The 15,818-nt window shown below is 34.4% G+C and overlaps 1 protein-coding gene across 50 annotated transcripts in view; it reads right to left on the bottom strand.

Annotated features, from left to right (window-relative positions):
- Positions 1-15,818, bottom strand: part of PTPRD (protein tyrosine phosphatase receptor type D) — a 545,821-nt gene that overhangs the window by 211,197 nt on the left and 318,806 nt on the right. For 35 of the 50 annotated variants that reach the window (XM_074017470.1, XM_074017477.1, XM_065530556.2 and 32 more), the window contains 2 exons: positions 2,538-2,726; positions 579-596 (listed from right to left, as the gene is read on the bottom strand). In XM_074017470.1, the coding sequence (XP_073873571.1) occupies positions 579-596; positions 2,538-2,726 (207 nt within the window). The remainder of the gene's footprint in view (positions 1-578; positions 597-2,537; positions 2,727-15,818) is intronic. The other 15 variants (XM_074017474.1, XM_074017485.1, XM_074017484.1 and 12 more) reach the window with 1 other exon arrangement.

The following is a 15,818-nucleotide window of genomic DNA, read 5'->3' as shown; positions in this document are numbered from 1 at the left end:
CATTCTTTGACTTTTAAGACATTAAGAGAAAAAAGAATTGAAGAACAAAAGCAAAAACCTTTTGAAAGATAAAGACAAAAAGCAGATGCTCCAGGGTGTCCTCTGCATGTCTGCCACTGTTCCCCAGACCACCTTGGCTTTGGTCCAGAACAAGAACAGCTAAGGAAGAAAAAAAATGATCTTTTTTTTTCTCCGGTTGGACAAAAAAAAAGGAAAAAGAAGAAAAAAAAAGAAAAAGGAAAAAGGAAGAAGAAGAAAAGGAAAAAAAGAGGGACAGATGGTACGCTGTGACTGGTCTGTGGTCTAAAGACCTGGATATGCTTTCTTTGAAGCATATCACAACTTAAATAATCATTTTCATAAAGAAAGAAATGAACAAAACAAAGAGAGAAAGAAAAAGGAAAGGAAAGTTCACAATATGAGAGTCACTGATCATAACCAAACAGTACAAAGGAAAAAAAAAAAAAAGTTGATGGACATTATCGGAATGATACTGAAAACAGGACAAAGATGAGAGGGATGAAAGGACAGAAAGAATGAGTAAGATCATTCTGTGAACGTTAGTTCAGCACTCTTACCTCTTATTGGTGTACCACCTGGGTGGATAATATGAATGCAAATAAGATTAGAAAGAAGAAGCATTAGTACGAGAAGAAGGAGGCTAGGGCTGGGGAGAAGAATTAAATTAGATTTACAGAATTAAATAAGGTCTTAAAAGAAACTTGAATTACTATATTGGTAAAACAGGAATATATTAGATAGTATTATTAGATCATAAAAAACAAGTTGCATTATACCACAGAGGGTAAAGACCGCAATAGGCAGCATTGCCTTTCTCAGAGAAGCAACTGAGTTCTCAGGTCTGGGGTCATATAGGGTTAGAATTGTATCTTATATGCCTCATATCTCTTAAAAAACACTAGACAATATTTTTAAAGACATAGTTTAGGAAAACACTGGCTAATCTATTTAAGTATATATATAGATATGCATATATATATATACTGTGATAGGAAACGCTAAAGACTAACTGGAAACAAACACTGTTGATTGGATATCTTATACTACTTGCTATGCTACATTGGTGTGCCATAACTTGTGTACTATTTAATTTTTCTACACAGTGTTCTTACGATAACAGTTCTGTGGAGGTGTGTGTGGGCACCACTACAGAGATCTGGTGTCTACACTGACAGTTAGTAAAATGCATGCCATGCATTTTATTATTAATAATAATAATATTCTGGATATGGAAATTAGTGGGGTTGAAGTGCGCTTCAGAACTAAGCACTTACCAATAGATTCTGGAGATTTAAATACGGAGAGAAGAAAGACAGCATAAAAATATTATTATATTCCTTATAATTTGGTACAAATTTTTCAGAGTTAAAGCTTTATATACTAAATCATCTATGTTACATGTGAATAATTAATTCTTTATTTACAATAACAGAATGCTAATCTACACAATTCTGCTGACAACAAGCAAAAGAGGCAGTTAACAAGATGCTTTAACATCACAGGACAGGTCAAAAGCTGAGAATTCTGGGAAGACAGGCAGTTAAACAACTTAGAATTCTATACCAATATTACTACCAATGTCAAAGTAAACAGCTTATTATTATATGTCCCTATGAAATTACCTAGGGACAGGCTCTAAAATTTAAGAAATTTAGAATTATCTCTACTTTTAATCTAAGAGAGCAAAGGCATAAACTTGGGATGGGAATGGGAAAAGGAGAAAAGGGTAAAGAGAGAGAGAAAACAGCAAAAGCTGGAGTCTACACCAAAAGCAGACTTCTGTAGATCCAGTCACTGGAGGGTTCAAAAACCTTGATGGGCGCACACTACTGTGGCTAACGTGTAGAAAATGTTCACTCACAATGACATTATCATAGTATTAATAAAAATCCCCTCCTTTTACTGGTAAAGACTTTAAAAAAAATACATCTGGTTACTCATGAGATAACGTTTCTGTGTTTGATGTATTAGTGAAAAGAAAGCAGATGTGCCCAGACTTACTAAACTTTGGTACTTTGATGAGTTCAAATGTAGAAAAGACAGCAGAAAACATACTTTAATAAAACTGAATCATTTTAGGGTTTAACATGAACATTTTGTTTTTTAATGGATACAACCATTGGAACTCCTTGCAAGCTCTGAATGAAGTCCAATGTTGAAATAAATTTGTTTCAAAAGAAAACAGAGAAAGAAGAAAGAAAGAGGAGAAAATGGATCCATCAAATACTGCGAAAAAGCAGTAAATTAAAAAATTATCAAAAATACAGTCACAGCAGTGAGCAATGTGGATTAAACAGAAGCTGCAAAACACACAGAGAAAAGGAGAAAGACAGACTCTGAAACAGGCTATGACATCACAAACATGGACCACCCATTAAGTAACAGAGAAAGAGAAGAGGGAGAAAAATCAGTACCTAGAAATAAAAAATAAATAAAATTAAAATTAAAAATAAAGAGAGAGAAAAATTAAAAAAAAAATTCTCTAGGAGTTAGTAGAAACAGTAACAAGACCCTACCTGATCGTAACTGCTTAATACGACCATTGTTGTTGCTTGTGTCCACAGGTAAGAAATCTTTAAACCAAGTGATTTCTGGATCCGGATTACCACTGGCTGCACAAAGCATGGTGGCCGTGCGAGTACGCTCAACCACCTTCAACTGTGGGCCCATGTCAATGGTAGGGAAGCCCCTGGGAATTTGATCTTCTGCAAGACAAAAGGTGATAGAAACATTCAGTTAGTAAGTCAGATGCTCCAAATTCAAGAGATTCCCCAGAAATCTCTCTTTACCTTATTCAGTGCTTGTTGAGAACCTAACACAAACCAGGCACTAATAAATTAGAACGCAGTCACAATGCTGTTACTGATCGGAAGAGTAAACAGTCTACGTAAGAGGCGAACAGACTAACACAGAACTCAGATGGGGCTGACTCCGATGAGGGGATGCAGTGAGAGCAAAGAGGGAGAAATAGGTATAACATTTGTGCTTGAGATCAGTGAGTAGAGGAAGCTTTGATTTAAAGTTGGCATTTAGGAAAAAGCACAATCGGCCAAGTCACAAAAAGGGGAGAAGGAGATTTTAGAAAGATCCGGGAATGTCACAAGTGTAAGCATCGAGGTAGGAAAGGTTTTGCTGAGAGAAGCATGGAAGCCAGCAGTGCCAGCGTGGAGAGTGCATGGGGAACAAGCGGAAGCTGGATCATGCTATCTCTTTCAAAGCTGGTATGTTTTTCTTGTAACTCTATTTTCCCACACAAGCATAAGGTTCAACCCAAATTGATTACTTTGTAAGAGTTTCAATTAACCGGAAAATTGTCTGAGGTTGCTTTACAAAAGAAGAGCAAAAGCAACTCCTTATGAATGGCACAAAAGCACATGTTCCTTACAGGGATAAGAGAATGCTTTCTTCCATCCCAAAGACCTGCACCATTTTCAGTAATTAAAAAGTTGAAATTCCTAAATTTTGAATCTCCAACTCACGCAAAATTCACTTCTTGCTACCCACATCAAAACTGTTCCAGATCCTAGCTCTTGAGAAATTAAAGTCGCTTAAATCCCACAATCATGCTCCACACTGATAACTGACATCGCCGGCTCTTCTAGCCAGGATTAGAAAGGTGTGTTCTATCTAAGCATTGAAGGAATTTTACTCAGATGGGTGGCAATTATCCAAATTAGAACATGGCCATTTGTTTGAAGATCATGAATGTTTTAAATTATACTTTAAGTTCTAGGGTACATGTGCACAATGTGCAGGTTTGTTACATATGTACACATGTGCCATGTTGGTGTGCTGCACCCATTAACTCGTGATGATGAAATATTTTTACTTTCAATTGAGTCTGGCATTGATTTAATCAATACCCCCTCACAGCCACTGATAAATTTTCACAAGCCACCAATTCTAAAATGACTGGAAAGCATAAACAGCAGCGAGGAAAACATTAGATATCATCAGATCTGGCATATCGCTTCTTCCTGGATGCCTCCTACAAGCTCCAGTATAATCCCTGAATCCACAGTTGATGGTGAATCTTACCAAGGTTATGTTACAATTTCTAATGAAGAAGCTCCATTTTGATGCCTCCACCGTGTTGTCAGTCAACAGTACGTGTTCTCCAATTCTCTCCCTCTGGAGCCGAGCGGTAAACGCAGTCTCTTAAACCTCACTAGCAAAGTCCTTCTCAATCAGGTCTCAATTTCCTCAGCCTCTTAGGGATCACCTCTCTCATAGGAAATTTTTCTTCCCCCCACATTGAAATTCTCACCACTTCCCAGACAAATCATGTCTGCTGGGTACTCTATGCCTCTAGGAAGCCATGCAGCCAAAGTCACCTTCTTTGTAAATCTTTTCCAAATCCTCTCAAACATATTTCATTCTTTCCTCCTCAGAGCTACCATAGCAGCGGCTACTCAAATCCACTGTCTTGTACTTATTAACTCGCAATTTTATCCCTCCACACCAGGAGTTCCTCCATGTCTCATCTGTATTCTGCTCCTTTGTCATCGTACACTAGCCTGGGTTTCCAGATTTTAAGAGAAACTCCAGTGATTCCCGAGCCTAAGTATGAATATATATCAGTGACTGTTTAAAAATATATATATATCCTACTATGCAGAACTTCTGGTAGAGAGACAACCAGAAAAATAGTTAAGGACCGGAGAGATTTTGAATGCGAATGGTGAAAGAATGTAAGATGCTACCAAAGATTAAAGCTCCCAAGAAAGAGAAATTTCACTGAACAACAGGTGCAGTTATTGTAAGATAAAATTGATGGACTATTAAGGAAAAGTGTAGACTCTGGCTCTCCTGCTGGGTAGGGTAGAAAGTATATATTTTTCACTAACATAGTCTGTGAAAGACCAAAAGAAGCTGAGGCAAGTTTGATTTGCCACCTGATTCATGACAGAATACCTTCCTATCAGACCAGGTAGTTAGGACTGGGTACTAAAGACACTTATAAAAATAATTAACTGCAATGAGCTAAACTTCACTTAAGTTGAAAGATGTGGCTCATTTGTGGAAGCAGTAATATGTTGTTTTTGTGAATGTTTACACATCATCAGCCAAGCAGAGGTCTACAGTAGATAAGTGTCAGGAACAGTAGTTAAAAATTGAATTTCAAGGCTCCAAGAGAAAGTTAAAAATTAAAAGTGGGATGCAAATCAGGCTATGCTGGTTTTAATAATCTATTCCACTTGAATTTCATCAGGCTGTTCTTTATGTCTTTAAAGGTTTTGCCAATATATTTATATCAACAACATAGTTCTGATGTTGTATGGGGGAAAAAACAGCAGAAAGATCAATAGCTGCTATACCACACACATTATATTATTAAATAGCTCACTTGGCAGCTATTGACACAAAGTGCTTCAAAGGATAAAAGTAATTTATCTCAAGTGCTCCAAAGCCAACTATACCGCCTTCATAGAAATGAGTTTCTGAAAGAGCTCTTAGATTTTGTTGTTGTTATGTTCCATTTTTAAAGCAACCAACTTAGGTTAATCAAAAATCATCATGGGATTCCTGAGTGGTTTCTGTGTGTCCTAGGACACTGTATCTCTCCCATGGTGTTTAAGCACCAGTTACATTTGCCTGCATAAATATTGCTCTGCTAGTCATTACTTTTCTTCTACAAGTTCATCTCTCAGAAGAACTGAGCCAATATTCAGTGCTGATCAGTGGCAAGTACCAAAGGCTTAAGAATTGTTGAGCCACTTACTAAAGGCTCTTACCAAAGAAATCTAGATTTAATAACCGTTTATAAGAAATAAAGTCCTCACCTTGGGGATAGCCAACAAAATTGACTTATGCCCTCCTGAAAAGCGGTCTAATACATTTTCATGACCTTTCTTTTCCTTCCTGGCTCATAAAGAACACTCCAGCGCCCCCTTTTCATATACACGAGTGCACAACAAAGATAATCTTTGTTGCATACTAATGGGACAGAAAATGTAAAGAGCGTTCCTTTCTTATTTTTAATAAGGGTAATTAAATTCTATCCATCCCCCCCTTTGCACAGAATCTCTTTGAATGCACTTTCTTCATTAAATTTTCATGAGAAACATCACAATGTAACAGATTCAAATAGCCAGAGCCGTTACATGTTGACAGTTGTGGCTTGTTTCCAATTTGACTGTCAGGTATTTGGCAATAAAACTCAGTATTCAACATAAAACAAACTGTAGAAATAATGAAATTTCTAATTGGAATGCTTATCTCCGTGGGTGTAGTTTAGAAGATGTTAATTGCTTTTTTCTTCATCCTCTACATTTATTAGTGATTTATATAAAACTGCCTTGACCATTTGATAATCAATTTTGACAGCTCCTCAAATGTGTGGTACCAGAAACTTGGGAATCAAATCAATATCCTTAATACCTTAACCACACAAACTTTCACAGGAAAAAGCAGCTAGCAAAAATTAACAAACTGTCAATATGCTAGTAGCTTTAAACTTTTACATGAGGTGAAAAGAAAAACATTTTGTCCTATTCATTAATGTGCTCATTAAGCTTTAAAGTGCCTTACTTATCACTGTTCCATATTAATATTCAATCATGCAGAATTAGCTACTAATTCATCAACAATTTAAATCAGACTTGACCTTCACAAAGCCATTTGGTCTGTCATTTTGAGAGGCCATTAAAGGGCAGATTACTACATACTTGTGCTTAGTGAATCATAGAGTCATACATATTTTGTTTGGAATGGCAGCTATAATAGACCTGGAAATATAGCACATTCTTTGAATCTGTTGGTGTCTTAATGAAATATGCTGATACGAAACTTTCAGTTCCATTAAGGAAAGAGAAAAAGGAATGTGAGCATTTTTCAGAGTTAACTTCCCATTGTTGTAGAACTTGTTAACAACCCTGACCTTACCCAGGACTTGAAAGGAACGAATTTATGAGGAAAACAGTCTGACATTGTTTTGTAGGTAGTCATGCCTTACATATCTGTGGAATGATCAAGTAATAGGTTTTGCATAATTTCCTCAGTTAAACTGTTTTCATTGTTCATGCATAAACAATATTAATGATGCTCTTACTTTCACTCCACTTTCACAAACACTGAATCTCTTCTTTGAAAGGAAGCCAGGAAATTCTAAATTGCTTGCTAAGGCTACAGGCCCCTTCCAAGGTGGTCCTAAGTAGCCCTTCTTGCCTAATCTTGCTAGGGCTCTTGCTGCGTGAATTCAACCAGACTAGTCCTTTGACTCTAATCCCAACTGATTTAAATAAGTCTTTAATAAAGAACTGTTTGCCATGGTCTTTGGAAAAATCCCAATTTTTAAGATTAACACAAATATGTTTATGAAGAAAAAGCATGTCAATTACATCAATGGTATGCTTCTTCAAGTGCAGTATTTAAAAATTTGGCAAGTATACTTGAACACTTAGATATCATTGACAATACAGAGGTTTTGGCAGTAATGGCAGTACAATAAAACAAAAACACAATGTGGATGAAGAGACAAGCAGCTGTTATCATGAAGCATTCATCCCCTGGAATTACTTTTCTAAGTTTCAAACAGTTCAGAGTAGCTCGTCTTTAAAAGTCCCCAACTACTGTTATCAATAAACCCTAATAATAGTCAATATATAAGTGTGAACTCTTACAAGCTCACAGGAGGGGGTGGAGCTATTTGTTATTTCCTTTGTAACCTTTTCAATGTTCAACAAATACTCACAATTAGACATTTTTATGATGCTTTGACAATTACTTTCTCAGCACTCACTCATGAAACATCTCTCAATCCTCCTGGAATGTCATTCATTGAAATACCATTCCTCAATGCCATTCATTGAAACAGCCATTCTTCAACTATTTGTGACTACACATTTGGCCTCCTTGATTTGAGTATCAGTCTATTAAGAGGCAAAACCATCTTATAGTCTCTTTCTCTCTTTTTTTTTTTTTTAGTGTCATAAGGAGTATTAGACTTAAAGACTTATAAAAATGGCTGTTTGTGACTTTGTTTTCACAATCTTTAGTTTTATCTGTCAGCAAGTGATTTTCCTCCCATTGAGAATACACAATTTATGCTTTCCTTCCTTAATTTATCACAGTTGCCATGTAAGCAGCACACAATTTAGTTCTTGCTTTCTTCATTTTACAGGAGTGTTTCCCTCATATATTGGTTGTAAGTTCCTATGTGTCAAAAGCATGACATGACAAAACCACAGGTAAAAACACAATGAACCTGAAAAGAACACAATAGAGTATTATCTATATTCTACTGTTATTCTATCTATAGAATAATGGTGGAATTCTTCGTGTTCAAACTAATGGCTGAAAAATAAAAAGCCCAGCAGTGAACTACTCAGTTTTTTGTTGAGGCAAACACTGTGGGTCTTCCTTCACTGACAGGAATAAAGATTTCTAAGTCACTGGGTATCGTATGGTCTGAGGCATTTATATACTCTCACAGAACAAGAGTGATGTCTTTTCTTTGAAGGGTGGAAAGACTGAGTGAGAAAAGTTTTCAATAACATAAGAAAACAAGGAAAATGATAGACTAAATATGCAGCATATTTTTAAAATGAAAGTCCTAGCTGATCATATATATACATATATATGAAGCCTATATCTATGATATATATGAAGATATATATGATATATACATGAAGATATATATGGGCTTCATATATATGTATGGGCTTACATATATATAAACATGTATGGGCATATATATATATATATATATATATATATATATGGACTTTTTCACCTGTCAGAGAATCAGTACTGTTCTATGCAGCAGAAAGTCAGTGGATTTTTATACTTAAGAAAAAGTACAAACTTTCTTGGAAAATTAAAATACATATTGGTCTTAAGGTGGTCAAATAAGGTAGATAAGATACTATAAAATATTTTATGAACGTTACACTATATATTGAAACAAGAAGATAATTTGAACTATTAGTTCTAAAAATCTACTGGATAGTCAATAGAAGGCATCATTCATTCTACAAATATTTATCGAAGGCCTCCTTTGTGCTGGACTGGGCCAGGCACTGGGTATGAAGTAATCTAGAGAATCTCTATATTGTTGTGATTTAATTGTATCCGCAGGATAATTAGCTTCTTTGAAAGTAATAATAGTACCAAGCACATACCCAGGAGGATTGAATTAGATAATGCATTAAATATGCCTAGTGCTGCCTGGCACTAGTGTCTGGCATCTAGTAAAATACTAGCATATATGTACTTGCTTTATCCCAAGCTCCAGCAATAGATCTAAAGGGATCAGAGGCATGAGACTCTAAGGCTTGATAAAACAAGAAGTGCAGCATAAACTGCAAATGAGAAAATATTCTATGTAAATCATAAAAAAAACAGGGATTATCTAGACATGCAACTAAATTTAAAGGGTAGTGTTTGTGCCAAGTAATCTCTTTAAAGCTAATAAATGCCCTCTTTTCCCTTTGAACAAGATTTTAGGCTCTTTGATTAATCAACAGTACAAACAAATAAAATTCATATTGTCAGAGGATTTCTTCCTAAAAATGAATTTTAAAAATAGCTCTAAATATTTGGGATGTCAAAGGTTGTTGTGAACGACTGAAAAGAGTGGAACCAACTGCTTTTCCCTGTATCATGGCAGGCATTTTTCTTTTAATTATTCAGGGAAGGGGAATTAAGTATTCCTCGTCCTGGGGAGTAGGTCATGTTAAGAAGCCTATATGGTTTTCTTAAAGAAAATAATTTTTTAAAAGATGATACCAAGAAGTCAGAGTTTTGTTTTTTCATCTCAAAAGTTTCTTAACATTCAGAAAATAACTGGGGAAAATTATATAAATCAAGAAACACCTCTGTACAAAGTCTCCATAAGCTAGTTCTAATAGCTCCATTCATTTTTCAGCTCTGGAGATGGAAATTCTCTCAATGAGATTTGTCTAATGTGATGTTCTTACTAAACCCCACCTTTAACAGAATGGAATTTAATAAGAATATCATATTAAACAAATTTAAAATTGTACATACTACAAAGCACTATAATGGCCAGTATCTCTAAAATACAAATATTTGAACGTTATTAGAGTTCCTTGAGGTAAATAAGGATGGTATCATTATCATTTTTTGTGGCTACAAAACAAAGACTCAGTAATATTGTTATTTTTTCATATCCTACATGTAGTTAAAAAAAAAAAATTAAAGTCTTTCAGCTCTAGATTTGGTGTCTTTTTATTGTGTCATGTTTCCTCTACACAAATTGCTATTCTTCAAATAAATCTTCATCACATAGTGATGAAACTCTTAGTCAGAGTCAACTCATGATGAATGGGACAACAAAAAAGTTTGAATACTTGGTCATTCTTTACTTTTATGCTTTAAGCAGCATGGACTAGATACGCAAGTTCCATGGGATGTAATAACACTTTAAAAATAGATCTACATTTAAAAATCCACACATATACATATATACATACATATATATGTATATGCACACACACATATATACATATACACACACATATATACGTATGTATATGTATATATACTTACATATGTGTGTATATATAGGCTTCTCATTCCCTCAGGATTGGTACTAGAAGCGACAGAATTCTGCCGTGTCTGTTAGCCAGTACAAGGTAGATGAGAAATGGAAGAGCATGAAAAGGCTGATAAATGTCAAGTAATTTTCCTAGAGAGCTGAGATACAGTAATGTGCCTATACCTTTAGCCCTTCTGTAATTTCTATTTAATTATCTAGGAAGGGCTGTCAATGGTGGGCCTTCTGCCATGAGCAGACACCAAAAATCAGTAGGGAGACCAGAAAAGCAGATATAAATAGACCTAACATATCTACCCTACGAATTTGGGCCACAAGGTCCCTCTTCTGTTATATAGGACTAATAATGACTACTCCAAAGCTTTGTCTGGACAGGGAGACAGCTCAGTGTCTCAGAGGCCGGAAGGCAGAAGATTATCATTGGTGCATTTGCTACTTTGTTGAACAATGAGTTTTCAAGTCATTATATTTCAAAATGAATCACAGTATCAGGCTACAAACAAGAACCACCATTTTCTTTCCAGAATACAGTCCTTGAAGAAGAGAAAAAAACATTCTTTTCTTAAAGGAAACAGTGTAAATAAAGCTTTTATTTTCACCATTCCAGATGGCAGCAGGGTATAATTTGTACTGTGTTGACATCATGACCATTATTATTCAAAGTCAATTTTCCTGTAAGTGAATTGAATAAGGGACTGAAAACAGAAAAATAAAGAGCAAAGAAATAAAAGCCAAATCGATGTTTCCTAGCAAAGTTGGGCTCTTGGGCCATTATCAAAATGTTATGCATATGAATAAAATTGAAAAAATCATATAAATAAAGTAGTTTCTAATTACAAATCAAATGCTAGTCCAGTCAGAAAGAAACTATATAAAGCAGGAAAAAAACTGCCAGTTAATACATGACATTCCAAATGGAATATGTAATAAATATAAGATCTGTTCCCAAAAAAGTAATTATGAACAAGATACAATAATTTTTTGCCACGGTCCTCTTTGCAAGTTATTACATACAGATAGTATGCTTGTCTTAATATGGCTATAAATCAATCAGCTAAGCTTTTATTTCAGAGTAGATTTAGGTATCTCTTAAAGGCAGTCACTGGATACAAGAGTCTCGAAAGATTTCTCATAGAATTATGCCATGCAGGAATAGAAAATTGGACATTGATAAGCTAAGAGCCTCATTAGCAGCTACTAAATATTCAGCATACCAACCAGCTACCCACAGAGCATTCCAGAGCAAAGCTCCATTTTATGAAATATTCCTCACATTTTGAGGAGTTTGCAAGGCACTCCTGGCAGAGAATAAAACAAACTGTTTAGAAGCAATGTATGCAATTATCCTACAAATTACGAAGTAATGTCTACATAGCAGAACATAAACCCCAGTTAGATTTAATTATGATTTGTCTAAATGTGGTAGCTCCAATATTACATTCCATTAAGTTAAGGCATACTGTTATTAGTACTTGGCCTTAGCAAATGATTACCCTTTTTGTGATTCATAATCAAATAAATTCATTGAGAAAAAAAGAAGCACCTTCTCCTCCTACCTAGCAACATTATTAATACCTGAACATTTAAGTAAATACTTAGGAATCAGGGAAACACATTTATTCCCTTCTTTGGGCTTCATTTAGATAAAATCCAATATCCATCCACTTTCACAAATCTCATTATTCCCTGTCAATTTATATTTAGCAACAAGCAGGTGTCATTATACTCACCCTTTACATCCATACAAATGTTTACCTTACTTTGAATATTCAAATAATTAACCACTTTACAGAAATGTATATTTAAATCATACAGTGAATTTTATTATTTTTAGAAAATTTTTTTTTATTCTTGTTTTTTAGAAAAAGAGGCACAAAGACAAAAATAGTAAACATGGAAAGAGACTTGGGTTTGGATCCTGCATCCATTATTTGTTAGCTTTGTAGAAAGTTACAAACCAACAAGCTCAATCAAAAGAGACTACAAAAAACATTCAATGTGGTTGCTTCACTATATTTTGGGAAATGCAAATTTTCTAAGCCATCAAATGTTATAAAAAAGGAAAATCAGAATCAATTGTGTAGTGCTGGATTGGAACTAAGAGTATTGGTGTGAACACCTATTTTTAAATATATATATGTACATTTGTATATATATATGACATATACATACTATACTATATATATCATTTTAAATATATGTATACATTAATATATATATGACTTGTAAATGAGTATGCATACACAAATACACATTCTTTATATAAACTTACCAAACATATCTTCCCTAGCTGAGCCAAGAGAGGCTGGGAGAAGTAATACCCAAGAGCAGTGGTCACACCTTATATTCAGATCTTGGTTTCTAAATACCATTCTCCAGTGAAAGGAAACACTTTCCTTTTGGAAAGCTTCCCTTCAGAAAACTCCTTAGAGAAATCACTGATTCCAGTTAGGACTGGGACAAGGAAAGAATGAGACACACCTGGAATTATTCTGTTGTATAAGAAAATACTCATAGAATGAAAGGTATATACTAAATGTACACAGAAGCCAGCGTAAAGGGCTCTTATTGACCAAATATGGGACAATTTGAACAACAAAATTTAAAAAGACAATATTAACAAGTTGTAACACACTAAATAAAATAAAGGCATGCATCCATACTGATATAAATAACTGAGTAAATTAAAAGTTTCAGGGGAAATAGTATCTTTACATAGTATCAAAGGGAATCCCTACATAAATTTATTAAATACAAAGAAAGCACTCTGTGAGAGATTAAGTGATGGGGAAAGTCTTAAGCATCTCCTAAATTTACAGTATGCAATTAGAAACTAAAAATGATGCTCCTTATGCTGCTGCGGATGCCAATGATAATAATTTTAAAAATGGTGCTCCCATTTACATGATTTTGCTGTATTCTAAGCACTGTCATAGTCCTAAAAATACCATTAAAGACAAATAATTTTGAAGTTTTTAATTTAAAAATATTTAAAATAAAATATGTAAAGAAAAATTAGTAACTTTACATTGGAGAAGGCTCACAGAAACAACCTTGATTAAAAAATCAAAGTTAATGACATCACCAATAGGATAATTCAAACTCATGTGCTGAGAAAAATATAACGTCACTTCGACAATATTCCTGGAAAAGAGTCATAACCTAAATATGACCACCAGTAAACATCAGCAATACCCCAAACAAGAACATTTTGTTAAATAACAGCCTTCTTATCTTCAAAACTATCATGGTCAGAAATGTCCAAGAAAGACAGAGAAACTCTTCCAGGCTGACAAGTACAAAATATAATTCTGAACTGGAGTCTCTGTGGAAAATTAGAAAAACTTGAACAGGGATAATTGGTGAAATGCAAGTAAGAACAACTGGCAAAATGTGATTGCAAGTGAATGGGGATCCAAGAATTAGATGGCTATGATGCATCAATGTTTACTCCCTGATTTTGTTAGTTCCATTGTAGTTAGGTAGGAGAATGCCTTGTTTGTATAAACCTGAGTATTTCGGAATGATAGGCAAGGCATCATGTCAGCAATTAACTCTCAAATAGTTCAGGAAAAATAAGTTCTTTGTACTGTAGTTTCTATTTTTCTGTAAGATTGGGATCATTTCAAAATTTTAAACTATATAGAAGTAAACTGTTATAATTAATTCATGTTATCAGAAATACATAGACTTATTCCCATAGAAAGCTTCTGGGTAGCTAGATATACTCAAGCATTGTTTTCCCAACTCTGACAAACATTCTTAATATTTTACTTTATTTGAGGCCCTCTTGAACACCATGACTATTTAAATGACATTCCAATTGTTATTACCAATTTTACACAAATGATGACAATATCTGAAAAAAGTTAGCTCTAAAAATACGTGAATTCATATAAAATTAAGACATAAGTATTTAATTACAATGAACAAAACTGAGTGATACTCAAGAGCAAGGTGCAAGCTCATGAAAAGAAAATGTGAGAAATCAATATTCTAATAACATAATGGACATTTATGATTTTATTTAGAGTAATGATAAAGTCTGATAAAAGTTTAAGATAGAAGACAAACTTTTTGAGGGTCTTCCTTCCAATTAAAACATAATTAACTTAAGACTCAGAATAGCTTCCGAAATCCAAATTTTTTTTTTTTAAGCCAAACTTTCAAAAATTTTAGAAACAATCCACCTTCCCCTCAGCTCATCACAGCTCTCTCCTCCTGGAACAAGAACACATTCAAGAAAATGCTTGTGACCCTCTAGTCTTTAATAATGTAAGGGAATGGGATCAAGAGGAACAAAATAAAGTGACTCAGATATGTCTAAAGAACTTTTCTGAAAAGAGCATTTCACTATTTTACCATATTCAGTAACAGTTTTTATCGTTTTAAAGGCAAACTGTGGTAGGTATTTGTTTTATCTGACGGAATAAAATTGATTCTGAAAACAGAGGTAATGGTAGTTTTCTTTAGAGGGTGTCTTGAAAGATAAAAAGATCAAAATCTTTAAACATCAAACATCACATATAAAATGTTTCACTGAAAAAAAAATGAAAACTACAGGAACACATGAATAAGCAGTTAAAAATAACTTATATGTCTCAGAATGTATTATAGATCTATGGAGAAACATTTCCCATAAATGCAAACAATTTTCTGTATTTATATGGCAAAATTCAGCCTGAATTTAACACCAAAGAAAAACCAAATGGAATTAGGTTTTTTGTTTTGTTTTTTCATAGACAGGGGCTTGCTCTGTCACTCAGGCTGGACTGCAATGGTGCAATCATAGTTCACTGCAGCGTCAACCTCCCAGGCTGAAGTGATCCTTCTACCTCAGCCTCCAGAGTAGCTGGGACTATAGGGACGTGCCACAATGCCTGGCTAAATTCTTTTTATTTTTCATAGAGATGGTTCTCACTAAGTTGCCCAGGCTAGCCTCAAATTCCTGAGTTCAAGTGACTCTCTATCAAAAGAATATCATATATAAAAGCAAACACAGGATAGAAATGTATTCACTATGCTTTGAAATACCAAAAATATTAAGAAGCTATTCAACAGGAGTTCAGACATCTGGAAAATAACCAAATCAAAGTAAAACTACCCCAGAATAGCCAAAACCACTACCAAAAGCTCCATGAATGAAATCCCTTATCTTTTACAACTAGATAGAAGAGTTGTCAAGCATCCACATAAATTCTAAAACCTTGACTTTCTTCTTCAATAAAAGCAGCAAATTAGAAGAAGGGTTTCAGGCAAAACCTGAGGGCATACATAA

This window comes from Macaca fascicularis, chromosome 15 (assembly GCF_037993035.2).
Source record: "Macaca fascicularis isolate 582-1 chromosome 15, T2T-MFA8v1.1".
NCBI classification, from domain to species: domain Eukaryota; kingdom Metazoa; phylum Chordata; class Mammalia; order Primates; family Cercopithecidae; genus Macaca; species Macaca fascicularis.
The sequence above is the reverse complement of the archived record's forward strand: the minus strand, read 5'-3'. Positions and strand labels throughout refer to the sequence as shown.